Source organism: Euwallacea fornicatus, chromosome 22 (assembly GCF_040115645.1).
Source record: "Euwallacea fornicatus isolate EFF26 chromosome 22, ASM4011564v1, whole genome shotgun sequence".
Classification (NCBI taxonomy): domain Eukaryota; kingdom Metazoa; phylum Arthropoda; class Insecta; order Coleoptera; family Curculionidae; genus Euwallacea; species Euwallacea fornicatus.
In genome coordinates this window covers 3,501,223-3,529,030 of record NC_089562.1, presented here as the reverse complement: position 1 = coordinate 3,529,030, position 27,808 = coordinate 3,501,223, and the positions used below count along the sequence as shown (strand labels likewise).

Sequence of the window (27,808 nt, the reverse complement as noted above, 5' to 3'; positions counted from 1 at the left end):
TACTAAATTGTCAATTACCCGCGGTCATATAATCGCGTTTTCAAGGCTTTGAGTTGACACCTATGAAATTGAGGATTCACTGCCGCACTTTACCTTCTTGTGAAATTCCAAAACCCTCGTTAATTCGAATTTATTTCATAACTCAGACTTGCCGCATTAAATGCAAATTTGCGTGCATTCTATTCAAAAACATTCAAATGAACTTAGCAGGATAGTGCTTGTAATATACGTAAGTCACGGGGCATAAAACAGTACATTACAAATGGGCCCAGCTTTGTCTCTGAGGCATTACAGGAAATTCTAGAAATTGTTTTATGAGAGCTAACCGGGCGCACGTTTATTTCAGAGTAGCTTGTGTCAGGAGCGTTAAATATCACACAGGAAAAATTAGCTTGGGTTAAGTGTCAAGAAGCGTAAATAGGGTCGTGAATTATGCACAGCAAAACACTTTTTGCGGAAATTAATCACAATCTGGCAAATTGACCCATATGGTCTCATTGACAAATGAGTATCACCTTGTTGCCATTTGCTGTACTTCGAAATATAAAATCATCCACCTTCAGAACGCATCGATGGACAATGAAAGAGGTCGTCTTTCTGGTCTACCGAGCCGGACTTGTTTTTATTATTAAAATAATGACAGTGGTTCTGCCAATTCGGGTGCAATGTACCCGAGATGCACCTTGCTGGGGCACTGTATGGAACCAATCAGGAGCGTCTCTTACGTAATCAACTGAATGAGATTTCTTCGTTTAGCTGTAAGACGGATGTTCCCTATAAGATATCGTGTTTCTGTTGAGAGTTTGCCCTGGTGCATTTCAAAGGCTGATCATAAATAAAAAGGAAATAAAGTACGATTTATTCTGGTCTCATGGGGTAGTTTCCTGAAAAAGAAGTGTAACTGGAAACGAAACTGGAAACGTCCGTTCGCGAGGGAAATGCCAGCGAAGTCTCATGACAATTTCTTTTCGGTGTCGTACGATTTAAGTTAACTTTGTTTCTTTGAGAATGAGTTGTCACATGACCTCCATAGGTTGAAAAGACGAATGGTGCGGCTTTCGTTTATTGAAAAAGTCAAAATTTTTTGGGAGCATATCGGGTATTCCAAATATTTATTGACCGGTCACAAAAATTCGCTCTACTTTGTATACCTACAGTATTTGCCCCAAAGTTCAAAAAATATTTCACTGCTCCGTTTTGGTTCTATGTTATTTTCGAGATACTTACTTACATATGATTGATTAAAAAACTTTATAAAATTTTTACCATAAATTGCGTCACACATGCTTTTTGGCAGATTAAATCAGATTTGAAACTGTTGTGAAGGCTCCATCGCCAGTATGCAGCACAGGGATAACAATTCCAAAAGGAGTAGCAAAAAAATAGTTTTCTTGTGCGTTAATTTATTTTGGATTATCGTCTAGAGTTCTTAGATAAATTCGCAAGACCTTCTTGACATTTTCGCCTCAAATATGTTCATAATTAAATCAAAAATTCTTCTTTATTGGGCATTCATGATATAAACATTAATCCCAATTTGATGCTTTTATGTCCGTCATCTTCAGGAAATAGTCCCTTTCTTTTGTTAATTAATCGTTGTTATTGGCACACTTGGCGTAATACATTTCCTGCATGAAATATCTCAATTACCCAGCTGCCTACAACAACCATATGACCATGACTAACTGTTTCAAATCATTCAATCAATGATCACTGTGGGAAAAGTCTCTTTTCACATACTTTTTGCCATGTAGCACGCAGCTGCTCGACCTTTAAAAGGTTCTTTCCTGCAATCCTGCTTTCTGTGTTTCATCAAATACAAACAAACCCTTGCCCATTGTTCAACCAATTCAGGTGTGGTACCAGCAGCTGAGGCTTTTGTGTAATGCCATAAGCCAGATGGGCAGAGTGTGCGTTGTACGTAGTTTTTCAGCAAATGTAGCAGTTCTAAGCGCAGAGTCCACTAAGCAGCATCTATCTTTGTTCCAGGTGCATGTGCAGCAAAGGAAAATGAATCACTAGACCCCCACTGCACGAAGAGATAACGACTAGGACAAATACATAATGGAAGACAACAAAAGCACGTTTTTAGTCGACTCGGTATAATTTAGTCAACGGCGCGAGTCGGTGGTACTAACGAGGAAGTCGCTGGTGGTGCCGATAACTTGGTATATGGGATACCAGTCTGGTGGTCGCGGAGGATAACTCGAGTTTAGGCGAAAAAATCCCGATTAAAAAATATTTGTGTCAGTTTTCGAAGTTAATTAGTGAGAGGAAGTTGTTATCGCGAAAGGTAAAGTGCGATTGCAATCAAAACACCTGGTTCACGAGAATCCAGGAAAATCTGTGCCAAAAACGGAAATCCATTTAGTAATTGCTTTTATTGTTAGTTTTGACTTAATCGCCTTGTAGTTGAAATGTAAAAGTGCAGTGCGGATTAGGTGCAAAAATGCCTTCAAAGAGGCAATACGACCTAGTTCAAAACGACGACTATGACACTAGGATACCATTGCATCCCGAGGAAGCATTCCATCATGGCATCACTTTTCAAGCCAAGGTGAGTACCTACTCGCAGTACCCACTACCTACCTGCATTGCAGCTGAAACATGTTCAAGGCAAGTGGGTTCACGGTCCTCATATGTTTCCCAAGATCAAGGACCATTTAAGAATGGCAGATGGAAGGTACCTTCTCGGTCTATTTCTATTTTTACCTGTTGCTTTACGATGTGTTAATGGAATTGATATTTTTAGAGCTCTTTCAGTGCTCCCAAAGCAAATTTCGATGCATCTCAGTGATGAATTTTAATTTAACTCTAGTGGACGGCATCCAATATAATGGATAGAATTTCAATAAATAACTATAGACGTTTATTAGTTGATCTATAAGCTCACACACATGATTAAAACAAAGGGTATAATGTGGGGGAGTGAGCGGAAATTGGACCATTACATTAAATATGTAAGGTCCAAAGGGAGTTTAATGAAATATTTAGTAGCTAAACCCCGAATTTTCAGCCATTTAACACTGAATTGGTTAGATATGAATGGAACTTGATGGATGTGGAACAAGGATAGTTGATTATTTTGAACAATTGATGATTTGGGAGTGTTTAGTGGAAGAGATGGTTTGAGTAAAACTTCGAGTCGGAAAGTTTTCAGTTTTAATGAAAGTTTTTATGGCTTGGAAAAGTTGTGAAACAGAGGCGTTTTAAAGATAATTTTTCTATTTCAGTTATTTTCACATTCGGGTTCATTCAACATTTTTATTGTTCCAAATCCTGAGGTTCACCATAAGCTTACGTAATGATTAATGAAATGACACAGTGATGTTTCGTGTGAGTTTAATGAGGGACACATTAACAGAATAAAATAGAAAACTCTATTTTAAGATAAATTTGGAAAACGGTACTGCGTTTAGAATTTGCTACACCACTGATTTTTCTTAATTATTCCCCCATAGTACTCTAAGGACACACAAAATGTAAACAGCGATTTGTCATAGGATAAGGTAGTATCGCATATCATAAATCTAAAGAAGACATTATAAGAGAAAGCAAAATACGTAGAGGACCAAAACTACCACATAAATTCATTAACAATTAAAGAACACATTTTTTATGAAAGTACTGAAACACCTCCAATACAGTTTTTAGTTGTGTATTTTTTGAAGTAACAGTTGTATATATAGGGTTACCCATGTAGTAGATAAATGTATTGTTTAATTTTTTTTTAGGAATTCTGAACTTATTTTATGTAGTCTACCTTTGGCAAAATTTAACAATTTTCGAAAAAAATTACAGAAAATAGGAATGGATATAAAAGTATGTGTGAATACTTGAAAAATAAGAATATAAACTATTATAATCCAATGTATTATTATTTGGTGTGTGTAATTGACCTAATCCTAACCTAAACTAACCGGACTTTGAGCAAGCCGCAATTCAGACTCTAACAAGAATTTTTTTACCATTTGAGGAGATACTTGTTGAGGTTCTTGAAACATTTTATTTTTTAATTAATCTTTTAATAATGGTATAATTTAGTCATAGCTTTGTTACATGAACTGTGTTCACAATTTGCAAGAAGCTCGAAAACGTCATAAGAAACGAGGGGGGTACAAGAAAATAATAAAAAAGTACATAATATATCTACTAAATGGGTAACCCTCCATTCAATTTTCTTACGTCAGACAGTGCATGACAAAAAATAATATTCGACGTACTTCCATATTTTCATAAAAATTATTTTTCTCCATTTTTAAAAAATGTGTGTGAGATTTTTGGTTCTGCACGTCTATATTAAGGAAATATTAGAAATTTTGAAATCAACTGAATTCTTAGTTATGATCGAAGTGTCATATGCTTAACACGAAAGTTAGAGGGTTTATAGAAAATATTATTTATTATTCATAGAAAAATAAGGCAAGACTTACCCAAAAGAAAGAAAACAGATACCTAACAGATATAACTTCAAGAATATTAAGGGTCAGTAATCCTGAAAATCACCTCTAATAGGTTCTCCACATTTTATAAACTAAGTGGACTTAATATGTCCTAAAAATTTTCTGTCCAACCGGTTCTGGAGGTAATAGTGGAAAAACAACTGTAGACTAATTAAATCGTATTAAACTGAAGGGAGTAGGTAATACCACATTTGATCACGACTGACCACGCTAAGATTACATAAATAATGCTTTAAAAAATCTCTCTGCTTTTGACTTTCTTCGGCTAGAATATTGGGGGAAGTTTTAGGAATTTCCTACAAACCCTAACAAAAAAAAGATCACAGTTACACGGCCCCAATTCTTGATCAAACATTTAACAGACAATATGTAAGCAGTTATTTTCAGAGAAATCAACTATCATATAGTTTGCACCGAGTCGCGTCTGTCGCCTACGACCCGATTAGAACTGTTTTGATTATAGATGCATTAAACGTCGTTAATTGAACACACTCCTCCATAATATAATCACCGCAGTCATGGGCTATAAGAAGATATTATATCCTGATTGATGGTGCTATGCAAATGGCTGAGAAAACAATGTATACCGCAATAGATGCACCCATAGGATTAGACGTAGATAAAATCTCCTCCTCAACGTTTTTTTGTTTCTGCGTTATACCAGATAGGACTGGAAATGAGCTGAGGAGGAATATACGGCTGCCCAATCGACTCCAACTTTCCGACAAATTGCCCTGCTCTGAGGAGTTGGAAATTGAAATAGTCCTCCCAATATTTCACCGGAATGATTTGCACGTTCAGTCATTACCATAAACTCTTGCCCGAATCTAAGGTAAAAGGAAATTCAATTCGTGGACGTAGTAGTAGTTGAATTATGTTTTCAAACTGGCGCACTATTAGATTAAAGGGAAGTTTAAGGTTCATTACTTTTATGCTATCTTAAAAGTTCTTGTGCGGGAATCTGAACATCAAACAAATCGCGAACAGGCTGGCAATAAACAATCTCCTACGGCGGAGCTGGTTTATTATTCATGGAATAACTCTCGCCTTCATTCGTTGAGATCGTGACATTCGATGATTCGAAAAATTGTCAGTTACCGTCAGTTTTGCAGCTGCGTTTTAAACAGAGACAGTACATAAAAATCATATGCAGGATTAGCTCATTGGCTTATGCAGTAAACGAACTATCCTGCAACGACCTTCGCATTCTTTTCGAGTTAATTCATAAGAAGTCATGTTGATTATTTTGCAATAAAATAATGATCGATTTGTAAGAACCGTAAAAAAATTGAAAAATTTTGTAGTTACCCAGATATTAATTTTTCAGAGCGTAGCTAGTGCCTTTTGCGACATATGTACATAGACGACATCCTCCAGGGAAGAAAGCATAGGCAACTGTAAAATTCATTAGGAGTATTTATTTACGACCCTCGCAAATTTAACAACACATAACAGCTTTGTGAACTAAAGAGGGAAGTAGTCTGTCAGATCCAGCAAGGTTTCTAACAGCCCAATAATTTCGAAAAAACATTGTCCGTGGCTTAGTCTGCAGATCTCGACAGGATGTTATTCTTCAATGGACTAGTTCATTCATCAGAAAAAACTCATTAGATGATGAAAATGTCAACGAGCTGGTATTCCATTTTAGGGATTGTAATACTTAGATGTAACAGTCTTTTCTATCCTGATCTTAATTGAAAAACACAAAGTTACCGTTGGTAGTCAAAGGTTAACTTTAGTGAAGAATATTAAAACAAATTTTAGCGATAATGACAAGAATCTTAACGATTGCTTAATGCACATTATACGCAATACGAAGTAGTAAATGAGGAATTATTCAGGACTCATTAATGTACTTTATAAGCCCATAAATTGCCGAATATAATACGCTGCCTTATCGTAAAATGAATTTAAAACTCCTCCATAACATCTCTTAAATGGCGTCTAAAATTACTGATGGGTACCACTCACGTTGGTCGATTTTAGGGCTAAAAATACCGTTTTAATTTTCTAAAATTTAGTGTGACAATGAACCAAAACCATAACTTATTTTGGTTGTACAATTATGGGGCACAAATTTTCATTGAATTAGGGATAGAATTCTGTTTGCGATAATCGAAAATCTGCCTTCAATAAATCGACAGCTTTGTTCCAGCGCCAATATTTACCATGTTTCTCGTCTGTACCGACCAAAAACCAATAAATCTGGCCGTACTTAAAAATAAAACGGCGCTCACCTGTATCAATATGACGTCACCTCGCACATGATGCCGCTAACTTCCAAAATAAATGTGACGCCTCCGATTTGTGGTCCAAAATAAACAGTTTTTCGAAGCTGTGTTTGCTTTGTTTTTGTTGTATCAATTCGATGTTGAAGTGTGTAAAAAGCTATGAAATTTGAAGCTCTAAACAATCCACGAGACAAGACATCCTTTATTTTATTTCGAATCTTCTAATTTATGAGTGAATATGAGGATTTTTGATCTCTTCCTCTGCAAACTCATTTTTTGACATATTTTTTAATTCTATCTATACGAACTCAAATTCGTTATTGATCTTTCAGTGCGAACTCGTTGGCACCCTTAATATATTTAAAGCGAAATACAGATTGTAGGTAAGCTGTGAGTTTCATTGTTCAAATTTATTTGGTGCCAAAATATTAATTTGTTAATGCCTCCTGTAACATATAGATATTTCTGCTTTTTAAGATAAATATTTTTTTAACTTGCCCTCCCAACAGTCGACTGATTTGTATTTCAGCTCCAAAGAGGTTATTTTTAGGTTCCCAATTTTTCATTTTCTAATTGATAGAAAAGTAAGTTTTGGAGGCCATCAGGAAATAGATGAGCGACTAAAGATATTTATTCGAGTAAAAATTGTTTTTGGCGGTATTACGTTCTTATTTTGAGAGAATAAATTAAACATTTTTTTCTGGCTATTAACCATTCCATCCATACAAATTTTCAAACAGAATTAGTGCCACTACTTTAAAATATTAATTCAGGGCTTCTTTTCATGCAAAATACTCTAGTAGATCCGAAACATCTGTTCCCCTGGAAATGTATGCCCTCTGGGCAAAGGATTCGAAATAAGAGCAATCCCTTCTTTTAGAACATTAATAATTCGGTTTAAAGTAAGTACGTTTTGCTTTTCGGGTATACCTAGAGCGATTACGAATTTCTCGAGAGTTTAAAGGTCCGTTGAGATACTTGGTAATGGAAGAAGGAAATAGGCACATTTCCTTCGTCAATTACGAAAAGGAACCTTTGCTTCCTATTTTGGTCATTTTGTGTCGTATAAAATATTAGATAGTTCATGAGGATGCAATTTTTTTAGGCCAGTAGAACTTTAGTTGTCTATAACTTCCTTTCAATATAGATGAAGTGATTCTAAGGCATTGCAGGTTAGCGAAACTTAGTCAAAACGGAAGAGAATCAATTTAAAATCCACATACTATAGTGTTTAAACCTTCAGTGGACTAGACTGTTGTGCACAAGAGATTTAGTTCGTACCGACATTGTAAATTTTCTTATAGTTTGAAATGTATATTTTCCTCCATGTTAACTGTTTTGAGCCCAAACCTGTGTGTAACACTAAAAAACAGATTTACATAATTATTTGTGTCATTTATTACGTATTATTGTTAAAAGAACCGCGAAAAACACATTTAAATATTTTTATTGTTTTTGGACTATATGAAAAAAGGGTACTCTTAAGTACCATCAGGAATTAAAAAAAATTGACCTTTTACTAAAAAAAACAGAGATTCAACCAACTCGAATTTCACGCATGTAATATAATGCACATATTACAACATTCGAACCAATAATAATGACAGATGAAAATATGGGTTTACTCATGCGTACCAATCCCAACGATATGTGATCTTTACAAGTACTGACATACAAGAGCGGTCGAAATTCGCTCGAATTACAAAAGAACGGTTGAAAATAACAGGAAGACCTTTAAGTACCGTCGGAAACTAAAGGGTTGAGGCTAGTATTCTGTAGAGAAGAGCGAGAAAATTTAAAAACAGGAGAAAAACGAAATTTTTAAAAATTGATAGTCCTAGGCCCTGGTGATAACCTGTCAGTAGCCTATCATCCACTCCACTCTCCATAATCCGATAATCGATCATTTTTGTCCACAAAAAACACAGGGACGTAGAGAACACAGTTTTCAAGTACGAATGAGCAAGCGTCGAAAAACACATGAAAGAGACATAAATTTGCAAACCTTGCTGAATCCTAAAATATCCTGACACGCCAATGATTTTTTTGCATACCAAGTGTGCGAACTGAAAGCAAGTTTGAAGTGTATAATAACGAGAATCAATATACAATTAGCAGGAGAAACAATTTTGGAAAATTGCTAGCTTCAAAAATATTCTAAAGCGTCAATGACGTACTCCGTACTGAGTGTTATTAGATGCAGATTCAAGCCCATACAAATTTGCTTTGCATTAGGTGCTCTTTACTCTTAGATCTGCCACTATTGGCAATTTCAACTTTCTATTCTAGCATTCACCCTTTTTACTATATACGAATTCTCCTAAAAAAGCTAATAAGGAAGCTGTTTCTGCAATTTAGAATTCCCAATATTCCATCTCGAATTTTGCGCACCCTGCGCTGGAGGGTTTCATAGGCGATATTTAATTAAAGCTCCAAAACTGCACCTCCCAAACTTCTGTCGCGATATTAATCCATAACAGGCTCACATTTCCGATCAAATGTCGAGCATCCAATATCAGACCCTAAATCTCAATGGATTTTCTTTTGCACCGTGTGCCTAGATAAATTGAATGAAATTGGAATTTTGGTTTTTATCTAACGCAAAGACAACATGAACCTCGATATTTCTACGGTTTATCGAACCAATGGGCTTTTAGATTCAAACCCATAATAAAACTTTAATATCCTTGATAAGATAACAGTGTAACAAACTTTTAAGGCCATTACCGGATTGTTGAACCCTGAACTCAATTTAAAACAAGAGTTCCGTATCACTCACTCTTCGGCACCATCCTCGTAGATGCATGTCTAGGTACAATAACCCTTACTCATTTCCGGAAATGCGTCATTTCTCATGCAAACTCACAGATAATCGGAAAATGGATTTCAGTTTGGCTGAATTCTTACGTCAACTAGCCTTAAGGCTAATGGGACACCACCCAAGAATCGAATTCCTGAGAATCACTCGGTGTACCCGCTTTGTTTCTCTGAAAGTTGTATATTTCATCATCATGGGTTTGGCTTTGTGTCTTTCTGAGTACCTATAAAGTATATACCGTGTGTTAAGGCGGTGATCTTATGCCCAGTTTGGAGCTTCGGCTAAAGCCATAGTTTTCAATAACGGAAACTACTAACCTTTGTTTTCAAAATTATTAACTCAAGGACAAAGTCTAATGGTATCTCGATGTGTCTCCAGTTAAAATGTCATCATAATTCAGTTTTGTCACGGATTTAAATAGATACTCGATATATTTTAGAAGTTGGCCGCCGGTCAGTTTTAGCAATGCCATATGCAAATGGCTTTACACTCTTCCTGCATAATCAAAAAGAGCCGATCTTCATTAACCATTAGTGGGACCTATGTTGCTAGGCAAAAAGTGAAAACCTCGATGTGAAAAAAAGATGAATCACTGTTTTTTAATTCCTCGGGTGAATCAAAAAAACAAACAAAATTCATATGTTATTTTTTGTTTTCATGTTTTTGCATAGAAATGAAAATTCGGCTAATTTATTATAAAAAACCGTAGGAATTAAAAAAAGATTATAATTGGTGCAAGAATGAGATGAATCAGTTAAAACTTTTACAACTCAAGTTTTAAACTTTCAAAGAAAAAATATCATAAAAATAAAATATACAGGGTATCTCAAAAAACGGACGAAGCCCTTACACACTTATTTATCAGTGGATTTAGATGAATCAAAAAAGAAGTAAAATGTATTTTTCCTCGTTTATCAAGTAAAAATGATATTTTTCAGACTGCTAAGTAACGTTAAAGTTTATTTTTTTACTCAACATTTTTCACTTAAGGTGTCAATTTCAAATAAGACTTCAATTTTTTATTAATTTTTGAAAGAAAATATTGCCATGAATGGGATAAGTCGTCATGGTTGTTTTTGCACAAAATTTGTAAAAGGGATAGGTCAAATGAGGATATGATTCACTTTCTATTAAGTATTCATCTCATTTTTGCACTTAAAGATAGATTATGCTCTGTAGTAAATTGTGAAACTCACATTTCACTTTTTACCAAAGAGTGACTCATCTTCTTTTTGTACCAAATTTTTCACTTATAGGTGAGATTAAAGTAGAATAAGTTTTCTTTACGTTGCTGAGATGCATACCACTTAGTTTCGAGAACCTGTTTTAAGAGGTATTCTGAACGCAATACTGTAATGAAGTGTTGCATCAAAGATTCTGTGGTAGAAGAGGGACCCTTCAAAACCAACAAGAAATCACTGTATACATTTTCATTACACATTTTTTGTGGTATAGTCTCTAAAGAAAATCTGATGACCTTCATTTTTGATTTGCATGTTCTTAAGGAGTATGTGAAATATTATAATTTCTTTTTCTCCTTGTATGACCACTAAGCAATTTATTTGATTTTAATAATTTATTCTTATTCATCTAGTTCCAATTTGCATATTTGTTTAGGATTAGAAGAAAACGAAACCGGTGAATTGCCGGTACCTCTTCGTTAATTAGGGCTTTCTTCATGTGCGAAACAGGACCTCATTACTCAATTATGTTTGTTTTATTTGTTTGTCTTCGAAAATTAATAAATTATCTTCTTGCTCATTGATCATCAGAGTTTCATATTCCAAAATTTCAATTTTTAGATAGATGTTTAACAAAATAGACGGAGGGTATCGTATGAAATTTTAATTCGACTAAGAAGAAGTGCCTGAAGATTCAGTTTCTTTTTTACTTTGACCATAAAATTCTACATCTCTAAGTTCAAATGTGTACATTTTTCGAGTAGAATATCGAGTGCAAAAAGCAAAGCTTAGTTTTAGAAGCAACCAATAATCCAATTTTAAAAATATTGCTTCAGAAGCGTAAGCTAGTGATCAAAATTTTGAGCTTTTTAATAAAAGAATTTTAAAGTTTTAAATTTAGGACAAGTCCCAACAACAAATCGTGAATGGGAATAATTTTCATTGATTTTAAGAATTCCACAATATTGTATAGGGGAATCGATCTTTTTAACTTTACAAAACTTCTTAATAACAACTCATAAATCGATAATAACTTGGTTTTTTTGTCGGATTCAAGTTTCAAGTTTCACACCTTCTACCGCAATTGTTATGAGTTTATCGATTTATTTTCGGTTTCCGGTAGCCCAAAACACATAAATTTAGATCTGATTTTGCAGCTTACTACCATTGAAAATCTCAGCAATACAGCTTTAAATTTGGTCTAGAAGCGATATTCAATCTGGAAGATTTTTCTCTCACACTTTAAGTGCGTAGATCATTGAACTTTGATCCAAATTACAAGTTTTTTAATCGCAAAATGGAAGATATTTCTTACATTTTATACTATTTTAAACACATGAAACTATAAGCTCTGGATCAGAATTCCCAGGTGTTTCTATCCTATAAACTGTCTTCAATGTTCGACACGAACTCTGCTAAATAGTAATTCAGTTGTAGACTTCCAAGAAATTTGAACCTTTCGTATCAAAATACCAAGCATTTTTAACCTTGTAAAACTCGGTAAAAGTGCTACAAAATTCGGTTTTAGAACCGACCAAAAAGTGCGAAACTCTGGACCAAATCTTTCTTTAGGAGATTTCAGTAGCTTAAATCCTCCTCGGGGTTGCAAGATTGTTTAAATCCTGCATAACTCAGTGACATCATCTTTAAATTTGACTTAATAATTTTGTTAAACCGATCGATAAACTGAACGAAATGTTCCAATCGTTTTTTAAGCATTTTAGAGCCTCGAAACTCTTGATGAACGCTTTTGATGCCTGTTTACTATCAAAAACTTTCTTCATTTCAAAAACAACAAAGTTTTTGCCGCATAAACTTTCATAGTTTTCGTTTGTAGAAAAGAAAATTGAGGGAGAACTCTTGGATATTTTATTCTCTTGCTTGTGCTCGGAAAATTGATAACTATCGTTCTCTTTCTCTTATTATTCAAATATTCCAAATAGTAACAATTTTTTTTTCTATTTTGAGGTGTCTCTAGAACTACATTTTAGTTGGTAAAAGTACAAATTTTCAACAATTTTTAAAGTTTTCAATGGCATCAGTTAAATCAAAAGTAAGGCTCCGTTGTACAATTTCTGAACTTTTCAGGGAACTTTATATGATTTAAATTTCGGAATTTGTCCGTTGGGTTTTAAACGTATTGTTGGGTTCTTATAATTGATATACTAAGGAAATTTACATAAACAAAAACCAAATAATGACAATTACAGTCCTCAAATTCTCAGAGAAAAAACATATGAAGAAAACATTCCGTGGTATAAATGTTCTATTTTCAATAGACATGGGAGGCAAAATAAATTTCCGACGAGGATGGGATTCGAACCCACGCGGGCAGAGCCCATTGGATTAGCAGTCCAACGCCTTAACCACTCGGCCACCTCGTCTGTCGGTAGCACCGTTGGTTCCACGACAATGATACTCATCGCAACATCATATGTGTAATCGGTCAATGCACTCGCATGTGAAACACGAACTTCAACGCTAACACAATCTGTATTGAATTACATCTTGTTTCCATTCAAATTAGTTTACGGCCAAGTAAACCACCACAATGGGAAACAACTATTCGGGTAAATCACCGTGAATCACCTCATTGTAACCGTTTATTTGCAGCCAAATCAGTCATTTTAGGGTCATTTCTGCTTTTAATCGCAGTAATACTTGATTAGCAACATATTATGGTGTCCCTATAAAATAGAAAAAAATCGAAAATATTTCTTTATAACTATTCAGTTTGTGAAATCCACTTGAACCTATATACTATATCAACATACTGGTTAATAGTGGGTAGTAGAAGAGCCACTTTTTCCCACCTATGCATTCACCATTCTGTCTAGAATACTTTTTATAACAATCCAAAAATTTGGAAAGAACTTTATTTTCCAATTAATGTCACTCCTAAGCCGTGCCATGTCATAAAAGTATAATCAGCCCTTTCGGATGTCGATAATTCACGCTTAAAAGGTAAACGCGTTATAAATAATGTATGGCTTGGTGGAGGGAACATGAGGCAACAACGAGGAGATCGAAGCTTGCATGTAAATTAGAATTTAAACTTTGAGCAACGTATTTAACGGAATTTGTCCTAGATGGTGTAAACATCCGTCATTTCCTTGACTGATGATATGTATGTTAAATTTAACATCGCGGTGCTAAAAAAGCTTATCAAACTAAATTTTTAGTTGGAAATTTTAAGTGGCACTGGAAAAGTTTATTTCGGGTTCAATTGGGTCAGCCAAGAGGCCATACCTCGAGTTTTTGAAAAGTTTTGATGAATGAAGCGGAAACAAACCGGTCTAAGATTCTAGAAGTCATTAGGAGCAATACGATCGGACTTTGAGGTCAAAATTGTAGGATTAGGGTCTTGAAGAATAATGAAATTTTGACATTTTGAAAGCTTCAAGAATGATCGATATTTTTCTAGACCGTACGCCTAAATAGGTGAATTTACAATTACAAGGGACAATTCCGTAATTCACTTTTAGGGACATATACGTAAGCACAACTCTATTTCTCTGGTCACTGCTAACGCAATTACGCACTTTGCATCTACCTTTTTGTCAAAAATTTGAAATTTCGATCTTTAAATTCACAAACGACTAAAATTTTATTCGGTAATGGTTAAATTGTGCGATGCGTTGTGGTGTAAATATACTAAAACTAGTCTAGACGGTCATTGTTACTGGGAAAAAGCGAATCTAATTTTTATTTAATCCAGTTTTCAGCGTTTTTTTCTTGGGCTACTAAACTAAATTTCACTTTCAGCTGAAATTTACTGTGTTTCAAGTTTACGTACTGTGACGGTCCAGCTTTCATTAACACCATCATTCTATCATCAATTGAGCACTGTTCTTTTGTACTAAATGATTTCACTTCAGGTATTATTCCATAGTTTCAACAATTTTTATAAATCGAAGATTACGTTGTTGTTGCGTTCAATTTGGATGCAACATTAACTCGTCTACCTACAGAAATAAGATATTACACTGGGAGACGCAACCAATTAGCTTAATCAATCTTGCCATTGCAAATATTTATTAACAAAGTCTAGATTAATTCGCTCTTTACACAAATATTGGCAACCATTCAATCACTTGCACGTAAATATATTCTCGAAATCTATAAATTTAATAACAGCATTTTGCGAACTTTTGCTGCACACCTCCCAGCAGCTCGTTATTAAACGAGAGTTTAATATTTCAGTTTATTGCACAAGCAGCTAGTCAGGAACTAAGCTCGATGTTTTGCTTTACAGTTAATGAGCTAATTTTCCATAGTCAGAATAGTTTTGGTGATGTTTTGATGCAAATTTCCCCCTCAGCTACAGCTGCAGTTTCGTCCCAAAAATTAGTTTCAACCCAGTTTTGTTTACCTTCGTACGAACCTCCGGAATGTTGCCAGTTTAGGGGAGCTTTATTTGTGTAGGTTTTGTTCAGCCCTTAATGCCCTGATATTAAGGTCTGGAAGCAAGGAAAACGAGGTTATGCCGTATAAGGAGAAGGATATAAACTGCTGAGGAATTTTAAGTGGTTTTTCCGGTCCCTTTTGTATTAAAGGCCTTGTCTCCATTATTTTGAATACCTTAAATTGTTTTTATTAGAAGAGGGTTTATCTCAAGTTTGATGGGTGTTTATTTCTTTTTCAGTTGATAGGGATGCTGGACGTACCACGACCTACCAGCAGGGTGGAGATTGTTGCTGCCATGCGTCGAATTCGGGTAAGAATTCTAATCAACAAAAACCAACAACCATCATGAAAGTCAGATAATTAATTATTCAGTGTCCGTTTCGAATCATTTATTATGCGCTCGGTGAATTTATCTTATTAGCGAGAAAATCAAGTGGGAGTGGTTAAATTATTGCAAGTTCTTTCGATGAAAAGTTGGATTTCAACCAACAATACTACCAAAAACTTCGCAGAAATACAAAAGCTGACACAGGAAGTCTAAAGTGCCCTAAAAACGTGAATCTCAAAGAGAATTTCGTATACTCTAGAATCTCATTGATTTCCTAAAAGTGGCTCCAACCAAACTCCGCTCTGATTTCGGTTTTTGCGTGTGTGCCTTTCGCCCTCGTGAATTTTAAAGTCATGGAGGTATTTTCGAGTCTTCCACAGATAGAAATTAATTGAAATTTTACGACAACTAAATTCGTAATTGAAAACAGACGGCCACTTCTCATTTTTTACCTCAAATTTCAATCAATTTGAAAGGAAATAGAAGAAAAAATCTGACTTCAATCAGCATGAGTAAACCTAAGAATAGAGTTGTTTTTCTCCTTTTTGGGAATTTCTTCAGAGATCTCAGAGAGTCTTCTAGAAACATCAACAATTTAGATTTTTCCAAATCTATCTCTGAAAATTCAAAAATCTAGAGAAATTAAAAAAAATCGAATATTTCTTGAAAACCATCTGAATATATGAAACATTTCGGGATTCGATGCGTTGATTGCAATATCAAAAAAATCTCATCACGTATCTCAAAAAATCTCTATGATCGAAAAATCTTTGATTCAAACTGTTCAGTGGTGCCACTCTAGTGTAACTAATACTTGTCAATCAACAAATTTTTCCTCTAATTCCAGTACGAATTCAAAGCCAAAGGAATCAAAAAGAAAAAGGTGACCATAGAAGTCTCACTGGAAGGAGTAAAGGTCACGCTGAGGAAAAAGAAAAAAGTGAGTTTTCCGTACGATTTTTATCTATTGAGTTAATGTTTTTAAATTGCAGAAAAGGCATTGGAACGACGACAAATCCCTCCTCTTCCATCATCCAATTTACAGGATATTCTATGTATCTCATGATTCCCAAGACCTCAAGATTTTTAGTTACATAGCCAGAGATGGTTCTTCCAATGTGTTCAAATGTGCAGTATTTAAAGCTCATAAAAAGGTGAGAAATTTTTATGTTTTAGTATTCAGGAGACGCTTTAAGATCCAGTTTGATAAATTTAGATAAACTCAGTTTAAGATTGACTTACAAAACTTAGCTCTTTTAATAATTACAAGTTTTAATATCTCGTAATTAGTTAAAAGTCAATGTTAAAATATCTTGTATTGAACAATTAAAATCGTATTTTTACAGGTGACTGGATTTTGCTATACATTTTTTTAATAATAACTAAAGTGGAATTTTGGGAATCTTCGGAACAGATATAAAGTTTTCAAAAGTTAATAGTGAAATTTAGCTATTCACGTTGCTTTAAATCCTGTAACTCCCTCTGGCACGCCTCTGGATATTATTTTTATATTCTTTTTTTGCATCAACCATTGCAGTGGACTTAAAAGGACGTTGAAACGTCGGAGCTGACTTCAGCACGCAGTTATGAATTTGATAAAACTAGCCTCTTCAAGTAAACGTCGTCATCATACAAAACTTATTGTAAAGTAAATTCAGTGGCGTAACTGGTTTGAGTATGCAGTTATACATTTCACAAATTCGACGGCTTCAGGACTGACTTGCAATAGCCTGTCTTAAATAATAATGAAAATGTGCGTGAATTTGCGTTGTAATATCTCATAATTCGTTAAACTTTAAAGTGTTCCTTGCTGTAAAGATTTTTGCTCTCTCATTTGAACTATATAGTAGAGTTGATTCAAAATGTTGTTGCAGATGGGTATTGTTTCTACTCACTCAACCTGAAACTCGTCGCGATATTAAATAATTAATAAAACCAATTAGCCGGCTTATTGGGCACAATAACAGAGCTAAATAGGAATTTCAGTCCAATAATGGCAGTGTTCAATTCGGTGTAATGCCTGCACTATTTGCTCGATTGGGTTTTTTATGTTTTCGAATTAAGGTTATTCGAGCGAATGAGTTCGGAAATATATGGATCTCCAATATATGGAAACGAATATTCCAGTTTTAATTAGTCTTGTCAGGAAAATGAATTGCTCCCTTCAAAGTAGAACAATAAACTGTGAAATGAATGGGCGAAGTAAGTAATTCCTTTTTTTCTACATAACTCAAAGTGAGCTAAATATTTTGACTAACTGAACTGAGAGTACCTGCGCTGTGATATATTCAGTTAATTGGATTGCGAAATTAATGACTGGGCACACGGCATGGGGAAAAATGTATCCAGAAACCTTATCTGCAATAAGTCAGGTTCTGCAGGTGTTTACATCCGACGTTCCAGTTAATCTCTTTAAAGCACGCACAATGCAAAAATATTTCGACATTCTGCCAAGACGAATTTTCTCCAAAAACCATCCAGTTGTTTGACCCGAACGAGGTAGTTAATTTCGGCTGATTAACCCAGGACAAATTCAATTTTAAATTTGTTATCTGGGCTTATTCCATTAATGGAATTCAGCAAATCCATGCACGTTTCCAATTAGCATAAACATTATAATCAGCTCTGGAGGTAAAATGTCCCACTGGGCAAACTAGACAAAAACTGAACTGAATAGTAGTTGAGTCCCAATTATATGGCCACAGTTAATTAAACTCTGTTATTTATTTTGCTGTACATAATCAGTATTTGCCATTTGAGGCTATTGTAGAAGATACATAGTTTCAGGTTTCAAATATTATCTGTGATTTGTGGATCGAATGTGACGTGAAATTTAACCATTTTCGGAAATTGTGCTAAAACTGAAATGTTTTTTTCATGTAATGATAAATTAAAATTGCCCCGAATCATGTAAACTTTATAGGGAAAACGTCCGTTTTAAGATAGTATTCGTGAAAACGGTGAAAAAGTAGGAAAAAAGTTCTTGTGGAGCAGGCCACTTCGAAATCAGTAAATTATTTAAATATTCATGATATTGATAACTTTGAAGTTATCTTAAATTAAGACAAAATTTCAATAACGTGAGTTTTTTAGTCCGTTGCAAAATCCTTTAAATGATCCACGTTGGTAGCAGCTTCTTCATATTTAATTTTACTGCCAGTACGAAAATGATATTACAACGTTTTTGAACATAAAATTTGTCACCTGCTAGTCGTAGTTGCTTCCAAACATAAACGCACAAATGCTACTTTTAAATTAAAATCTTTCCTACCGTTGAGTTATAGTTGCAGTAGATGGAATAACATGAGCGCGCTGAGTTGAGAAATTTGGGCGAAAGATGGAAAAATGTGTTCGAGGTGAGAAGCGAAAAAAGCTTGTCTGCAACATGATAATTTGGATCTCACACAGGATGAAATTGTACTTGAAATTTTTTTCCTTTTATGAGAAACTGCACCGAAATCGTGATGAAACAGTTTGCGAAGCGTTAGAACAGGATAAAACATGTCAAGATTGGTATAGTAAATTTAATTGACATGATTCCTATCTTTTTTTCACAGTTGTTTTAAGCTAAATATTCGATTCCCCCATTTGTTTCTTTTTTCTTGTTTTGGTGCTATTTCATCAAGTTTTTTCAGGCTTACACCACACAACTTAATAGGAATTAGGTTCATCGTTCGATTTTCTTTATTCATAAGTAGTTTCTAGTTGTTTTAAAACCAACAGTTAGTTTTTGGCTTTGTTCTCTATCTTTGACTTGATTTATTTCACTTTTTGCTAGCCTGTCTCATCACGTTCTCTCGTCTGGTTTAATGTGTTTAAAACTAATTAATCATACTTCTTTTTTGTTTTGTTCATTCATCAGTTTCCAGTTTGGTTATATTTTTTCTCCAATGTCACGCTTTGCATTTATTCAGTTTCTGTTTAGTCTTCCAATCCCACTTCGTCAAGTTTTTTGATATATTCGTTAACTTTAGATGCTGTTTCTCATATTTTTGCAATTCTAGAGTTAAATTGCGGCTTTGCTGCGTATCGAGCACCACTATTTCACAATTTTCTATATAATCTTTCTCCCGTCTAAGCCAAAAAAGTATATTCCTACGACAAATAAATGGCTCGTTTTATTAGCATTTATTTTATTGTTATTGACATACATAAATACAATGCAATTATTCGGGGTTTAAATTTGGAGCCGCAAAATATTGGTATTAATAAAATTTGATAGGTAAACAATGCCACGTGAAATGAATTAGCAATGTTCTTTGTGGAACAGGGCCAAAACGGTAGTTCCGAGTAATTAATTTTGTTTTCAATAAAATTAATTAAGCTTTATACGGGTTATCAGAAATTGTTACATCGACGATTAGATTGGATTATTCGATAAAAAAAAGACGGTGACCAAAGAAAAGTAATCGTCATAGAGAGAATTTACGAACAACAGTACAGGAAAAAAATTGGTTTTTGGCTCGAAAGGTGATTTAAATATTTGGCAAGGTAAAACCAAGAAAACGCTAATTAGGCAAATTAATTTTGCACTAGCGGAGGTATTTTTAAAGTCTGAAAAATGATCACCTTTTCAATTTTAACAAGTTTTAGATTAAAAGCAAATTTGCTTTTCGAAAAAAAAATATGGAGGGAGATAAAAATTGGGGTCCCTAGGCATTACTCATAAATATCGGATATTATGCATGTTATGAGTAGGTGTATAAACAACGAAAAATCTGTTTATTATCCAGCAAAATACTTGCTTGCAATGTTTATTATTTGTTTTGCTGATTTGACGGGCTCTAATGTAAAAAAGTTGGAAAATTATTCATGTTTAAAAAATGATAGACAAGAGGTTTATTTATACGGTTGAAAAAATGTGTACTATATATTAATCGCCTGGTCGAAATCAACACATAAAATCTGTTAAAGAATCAAAAATAAACTGCCCATTTTCTCACTTTGAGTTGGGAAATTTAGAACAGACTGTTGATCATAATGTCTGTCGCCCTCGTTAAAGCTTAAGTGTCTAATTAATTAATAGCATTGTGGATTTATCTTTGATTAATCGTCAGTCACCGACAGAATCACTAGTCAGAGAAGAGATTTTGGTGGCTCCTGACCTCCTACTTTTAATGTATAACTTTTTCTAGATTATTTTCTATGAACTAGGAAAGAGTTAATATCATCTTGCGAGCCTTTTTGAGCAACTTCTTCACTAAATCTCTCATTTCTATAGTCGCATTAGGGAAGTCGTATAACTTCATTTAAGCCTGGCATCCTCTTGTGCAACAGATTTGAGTGAAGTTATTTATTTTTGTTTGAAATGCCTGGGCCTGGATGAAGACGCAATCAACATCGCTTTGTTATAATAATTTGAAACCGCAATTTCCCAGACACTTCGAGAATTTTGTTGATATAATAGCGTCGCCGATTTGTATTATGGTTGATGTCGGCACAATGCCGATATTTATGAGGTATCCCCAAACAGAGCTGTAAAGTAAGTGAAGGAAAGCATTCTTAAAGAATTCATAATGCGATTTGGGAATTAACCAATTTGAGTGTCTCATTGTATTGCTGAAGAAGAGTCCGATTTTGGAACGGAAATTTGTGAACTGCGTTGGATTCCCCCCCAATCCGTCATGTTTTATTTACATTTGGGCCTATAATATATGGGAGGGCTAAAAGATTAGAATTCATAAATCATTCAACTTAAGGGTGGTTCTAATTTGACCGTGAGAGCATATAAGAAGAAATAAGGGTGCCACTTGTAAACGTTGATATTGATCATGCCCTTCGCAGAGTCAATGTGTTAAAATGTTAACTGCAAAAACTTTTTAAGGTTTGCATTTAAATCATTTAGATATAAAAACCCCGAATTCGTGGGAACCAACTAATCAGTGTTATGATTGGTCAATCAGAACAAACAAGGCAGATACCAAACCCTGCTCATTTTTCCCTAGAGAGTTTTCTCAACACAGAAATAGTTTGGGACTTAAGCCGAAAAGTAGTTATCCACGTTTTCCTCCTAATACATTTTTAAACTTGTTTTCATGTCTAAGTTACACATACGAAGTAGTCATTTTGATCTTAATATAGAAAAGTGTTGAAGTTAACATTAGTGTTTTCCTTCGCTATCATATTGATTTCCGTGGCGGTATCCACGTACAACATAATACCTGGTGCCAGAAGACCTTTCCTGAAGACTTCAACAACTGAAAGGTTTTAGCCCATCCGACATCAAAGCGGAGTTAAATTCTCCTTTGGGAGGATCTAGTCCTTAGTTAACAACTGCGAAATATTGGGTGGTAGAGTTTAAACATGAACACATGAACATCCTCAGTGATCGACCCAATAACACTCCAGATTTGACCACTCCAAATATTGTGGCGAAAATTCACGCAAGACTTGTCAATAATGAAGAGATATGATCTAAGGTTGATACCTATTTTGAAACATTCGAAATTTCTTACTTTAAACAGGGTGCAGAACATCGCTGGGGAAAATTTGTCAATCTCAAAAGAATTTTTTTCTTTATATGTTAGGTTGGGTGCGCTTGGGTATTCTCGTACGTAAATATCTCAAAAACTGAAAGAATATTACAATCCGGGTTGGCAGACGTATACAGTCTATTCAAGCCATTAATTTTAGCATTTTTAAGAAAATTCCTCCGCGAATTCCCGAGATATCGCACCTCAATGCTTGTATAGAGGCAAGGAGGTAGTTTTTTGCGACTTTTATCCATCGAACTTGTATTGAATTCGAATAGGGTAGAACTTCAAACGAATTCCCGGCGGTTCAGGTGGCAGATTAACTGCCTTCATTCATAGGTATTTTCAAAATCGCCATAAGTGCGTATCCGCTTTATCGATTTCTGAGATATCCACGCTTTAACCTGGGGAAAAGGGCAAAACCTATCTGCCTCCCGTAAATGGAAAAAATTCAGGAAAATTTCGAAAGTTATGCGGTTCCTGTTTCACCGAGACATCTATTGGCGCCAGGGGAAAAAATTCTGCAAAAAGTCCACGTAATTGTTACTCTCGTTTAATTCACTCGCAGCGTTTCTAAGATCTTCACGTTTAAAGTTTGAGTTAAAAATAGCCCTTGATGTTATTTTAGGCAATTTTAATGTTTATGTTCATCACGTTTATTCAACTAATATTATTATAGCCACAATAACACGTCATTGTCGGTTTAGGCATCACTTGATATTCAGAGATTAACGACGGTGGCGCAACACTATACTGAGGTTATCTTCCCAGGTACCCGAATAAAATAGTTCCCTTCCTAATGCTCGAAACATTCGGACTAATTCCATAAATACGTCAAATCCTATAAATAATCCAGAAAGTATGTGTATTCAGTTTAGAGGTGCGATTTTCGCCTCAACTTTTGTTTCCAAACAGTTTCCCGATCCGATGGCTTAATCAGTTCGCTCGTTATGCTCGTTGCGATTATTCCAACTGATGCTGGTATTCATCGTTAGTGTTGATTTCGGCGACTTCAGTGTCATTAGTGCTCTATTTTACACTACTTCCGCAATGTACCACACGGATTTACATGGTGTTGGGGTTGTTCGGATGACTAGTGTCTTGCCTTCTTAAAGGTGATAGATAGGACTCGTGTTGTTGTGCATTGGGACACTTAATTTGAATTATTTAATGATTTTCGTACTCCCTGGCGACGTTTCAAGATTCAGCAAATATGCCCACGCTACATTAGATATTAAATATTAAATTTTAAATTATCTGTCATAGACGGGAATACGTATACTCGTTACGCGAGCATTTTTAATCTTGGTATTTGGATATATACCGAATTGCATGTGTCTGAAAATTAGATTTCTAGGAGCCACAAATCAAAGGAATAAATTTACATGTTGCGATATCGTTATGTGGACGAAAACCTAAATCTCAAGCTAACATAAGGAAGCATTCTGCCGCCTTTTTTTGACCAATAAATTTTTTTAGCACACCCCATTCTTGAGGAATTCCATTGATAACATAAACTAAACGAGTTTCATTCCATAACTAATCATTAAATGAGACCGGGTGCCTTCATCTCGAAATTCAGTTAATATATCGGACCAGCAACGAAGAACAGCTTGCAAGTTCATATTTCGGCTTTTTCCTTCTGAGTTCTTCATTATATGGCTTAATCAGAAAAAAATCATACATGAAACAGACTCTTTAGAAAGGGATAATTTTTATAACTCAATCTACCTTCGTGGGTCCTGCAGAACCCCTCTCGTTCTACAAAACTGTACATTTCCTAACAGGCTACATCATTAGCTATTTTACCATTTTCTTCAAAGCCACAAAAAATATTATTACATTCTTAAACATTTTCCCATATTCAGTTTTGTCAGATCTGTGGTCAAATAACGATCTTTGATCCTTAGATAAACCTCCGCTTTGGGGTTCTTTGGATGCATTGGATTGCTCGTATCTTTCTACGCAAAACGATGCACTTTCTATAGAATTTTTTTCGCATTGATCCAGAAGGTTTTTTCTTAAATAAAATTGCTTCCTAATATATGATTTTTGAATTTGCCATTTTTGATGGATTTAGATTAGATTCTCGTGCTCCACTGCTCCGCACTTAAGTAATTGTTAAACATTTTACATTTTTTTCATTTTTGGAATTTATAATTGCCAAATTACGTGAGATTGTGAAAAAAAAGCGATTGCGCCGGAGATAAAATATAAAAAGATTTTTAATGAATAAATGTGAGGCAAAAGTGTGCGGGGATGCTTAGCTGTGCGGAAGTAAAAGCATACGAAAAAAAAGGCAAGATAGTTTTGTTTTAGAAATATTCTATGCCCTTAATGAACATTAAAGTATCTTTTACTTTCTCTTGTACTCAGATTACTACAAAAGCCTCGAATATCTACCTCTCAACATCATCAAAAGACGCTTAAAAGCCAAACAATAAAACCGAATTCCCTCTTACATCCTAACATCTAAGAGCTGTCATTTCTCTTTTTAAAAACACAATTCCACAGAAAACCCATTTCCCCACAGTTTAAGGCACTTTAAGCCATGTCAGCAAAACCATTTCGTTCTCCATTTTCTTTGGTTTGTGGCTCGGAAACAACATCTAGGGAGAAAGCTCGCATAAAAACGTGTTTACCCCTTATAGTTTCCATCAGGTGGAACGCTACCTACATTCATACTGGGGATGAAATTTAAATTAAATTGGCACTCTTAGGGGGAGGAAAAGCGCGAATGTTGTGTGGGTTTCGTATATGCTGAAGTAAACGTTAGTTCAAGTGCTCCATTTTGATGAAAAATCTCAAGGAAATATGAGCAATAGGCGGAACCAGCTGAAGATGACCAAACTGAGACATTCCAGTTTAGATTTAGCCGATCCAGAGCTGAAAAAGAAGCATGTAGATGTGCTTTCCAAAGCCAAGAATAAGCTGCTGAACCTCACTCACAAGAAAATAGAAGACAAACCATTGGCTAAAAGCATGACTCAGTGCACTTTGGATTACTTCTTCAAACATTCCCAACAAAAAGATGACCCTTTGCAGCCTAGAATTCCACTTCAAAAGCAGTCCTCTGTAGGCTCTTATCCACAAATCCGAATCTCTTCTTTTGAAAACGACTTAGATGATGAAGTTTTCCATTCAATTAGCAGACTGAGACCCGCAACTGTCTGCGTGGACAGACCCAGTGTAGACAGAAGGAGTGACGCAGAAGCTTTAGCTTTAGAGCGACCCAGAAAGAAGCTCAGCTTTAAGGAACCTGAAGTTGACTTCAAGAAGCCCGCAGCAACTCACGACAAAACCAAGAATGGTGACTTAAAGAATCGAAGCTCTGCAAATGGGAAACATGCAGACGACACACGAGGGAAGCTCCAAGCCAACTTCCAGAATACACTTAAGTCCTGCGAGAAGATTTTGAGGTATTCAAAATCAGCTGCAAAAGAGAATAATACTAACGACACGTTTACATTGGGGAAAGGAATTCAAAGCATTGCGGGTTTAGGCTTAAGTGTGGTGACCAATGGGGTGCAGAGGACTCCTAGTTTTGATAACACAGATTTAGAGGTATCCTAGGGGGTTAATGGATTATTTTTTAGTGGTTAAACTGGAAGTTTCCTTTGTTTCAGAGTCAGGCGATGCGGATCGTCCGAACAGTAGGTCAAGCTTTCGAAGTGTGCCATAAGTTGTCCATCGGAGCCCCCGAAGACAACTTCGATGACGAGCAAGACACCACTTTAACGCAAGACTTCCTCAGTGATCGACTTAGTGATGTAGCTAGTGATAAACCTAAAAAAGGTAAGTGGAAACAGACGGATAAAAAGAGATAATGAAAAATCTATCTATTCACAAATTAACGCTGTCCGAAACAGACTGAATGTTTGATGGGGAATAAATTCATCCAGCTATAATTAATCAAAGCCTGTTTACTGTTTATCGAATCGATTGAAGGATTGAAAATGGAAGGCTAATGGTTTGCCCAACGGGACTCTTTCCACGTTTCCATTCAGCTCATAATCCCGCTTTTGTAAGGCAAAAACCAAATTCCGGTCATTTATTTCCAGTTAGTTCAGGTTCATCAGGCAATGAGAATATGGAAGAATTCTTTAGGTGAGACTAGAGATCTTTGAAAGTTCGTAAATTGCCTTGAAACTTCTAAATTAGAAAACAGATATTAATCTGAAAATAGTGATGGCAAAAATATTCGACTCAAGTAGTTCGTATACCATAGAAACTCACTTGGGGTTGAAGTTAACAGTAGATTAATAATTTGGCCCTTTGGTTCCAATGTGAGAATTATGAAAGTCACTTTCTAGATTTTTTTGAGAAGCTCACCTCGTGATGTATTCTGATATTAGACAAATTCTAGGGTTTTCCATAAACATACCGACCAACTTTCAGCTCATAAAAACAAGTATTTGGATTGAATAAAGTAAGGTCTAAAATCGCTTCGTTTCCAAGATTCAGGGTGTTCGATAAATATATTTTTTACACGTATTTCAAAATGATTTGAGATAAGGACATGAAATCAGGGACGCTATGGAGGGGTAAATGTGCATGTTTTGGAGTAGACAGAATATTTTCACCTACAGCAGTGGCGTCCGTGCGGCGATCTATGATTTTTACATGTGTAAATGGCTCAAAATTTAATGGGGCCATATTTTGGTAGAAGAATATTATTTTGCGATGAGGCATGTGTCACACATGTGTGTTTTCTTGTCCTCTATTGCTACAAAAAGAACTATAAGTTAATGTTAAATGTTAAAAAAAAATCTCATTTAGAAACCTATATCGGTTTTTTGGTAGGCACAAGAATGAGTAGCTATTTTTTTTTATCTTGAAAACGGCGACTTGAATAACACAACACTTTTTTATTAAGAATTGATAAAATATTAAAATAATATATTCGTATCAAAAAAGTCGATAGCGTAACATTTTTTTATTTAAAAACATTCTGTTGAATGGCGGTATGGACGCTACTTTTGGAGGTCGTGAAGCAATAATAATTTATGTTTTTGAGGCAGTTTTCGAACACGTCAGGATAGTCGTCTGCAAGTTCTCCGCTGCTGAAATATCGATGTGAGAGAGAAACAATTAAGTTTCCCCAAGAGAGAATTTTTCTACGTAGTTCACTGTCTCATGAGGAATGCTACCATTGACTTCTTCCAACATCATTTCCCAAATTGTTGGCCATCGACCATAAGATTTCCTCAATTCATGACGTTATTGGCAACATCCATGACATAAGCCCGGTCAAGTGCCAGTAACGGGATTATTATTTTTTTAATCGAGTTCATTAAAAAATGTGACTTTGAAATTATTAATTTTGATATGTGTTCTGGCATCTTTTATGACGTGAGTATTTTCGGTTTTGTATAGTAAGATTGCTCTCCTGCCTAGCTAAAAGTTTAACCGCCCGCCTGGATAAGCTAATATTATCCAGGCAGAACAACGTAAGCTTGCAATCATAACGTCCGCTCTCATGGAGTTGCAAAGTTGTATGAATATATTCAGGGAATTATATCTGGTTGACAGCTTGTAAACAGACAGAAGTTAAATTTGCTGGAATGTTATTAGTGGTATGAAACTTTGTTCCCTTTGTTGTCGGGTTTGTTGGAAATGGGATATTAATTCTGGCCTTCAATTTGCAACTTCCCTGCGACCTTTGGCAGTGAAACTGGACACATGAAACAGCTTCTATTTAATTTATTCAAAAGCGGCGATTAGACGCAATTTAATGCTTTGCCAATTTTAATAAAACAGTGAAGCATTGAAAATAATTTGATGTGTTCGATGTATTACAAAGATAATCTGTTGGTCAACTGCAATGTATATTTAGGCATGATCTTGAACTGCGAAGGAAATCTAATTAATTCACGTCGAATATTTTCATTGAGTAGTTTACGAAAA

General features: G+C 35.1%; 1 protein-coding gene, 1 long non-coding RNA gene and 1 other non-coding gene across 10 annotated transcripts in view; 2 read left to right on the top strand and 1 right to left on the bottom strand.

Annotated features, from left to right (window-relative positions):
* LOC136346370 (carboxyl-terminal PDZ ligand of neuronal nitric oxide synthase protein) overlaps positions 1-27,808 on the top strand; it is a 65,086-nt gene that overhangs the window by 20,740 nt on the left and 16,538 nt on the right. The window contains exons 1-6 of one of the 8 annotated variants that reach the window (XM_066295469.1): positions 1,796-1,917; positions 1,990-2,557; positions 15,339-15,410; positions 16,276-16,368; positions 16,421-16,582; positions 25,528-25,696. In XM_066295469.1, the coding sequence (XP_066151566.1) occupies positions 2,450-2,557; positions 15,339-15,410; positions 16,276-16,368; positions 16,421-16,582; positions 25,528-25,696 (604 nt within the window). In that variant the 5' untranslated portion in view covers positions 1,796-1,917; positions 1,990-2,449. Of the gene's footprint in view, positions 1-1,795; positions 1,918-1,989; positions 2,558-15,338; positions 15,411-16,275; positions 16,369-16,420; positions 16,583-22,786; positions 25,466-25,527; positions 25,697-27,808 lie in introns of those variants that run through there. The other 7 variants (XM_066295468.1, XM_066295467.1, XM_066295465.1 and 4 more) reach the window with 7 other exon arrangements.
* On the top strand, positions 2,585-3,866 carry LOC136346373 (uncharacterized). The gene is made up of 2 exons (XR_010733284.1): positions 2,585-2,960; positions 3,017-3,866. It is a non-coding gene; the product is annotated as an uncharacterized lncRNA (long non-coding RNA).
* TRNAS-GCU (transfer RNA serine (anticodon GCU)) lies at positions 12,996-13,077 on the bottom strand. Its single transcript has one exon. It is a non-coding gene; the product is annotated as a tRNA-Ser (tRNA).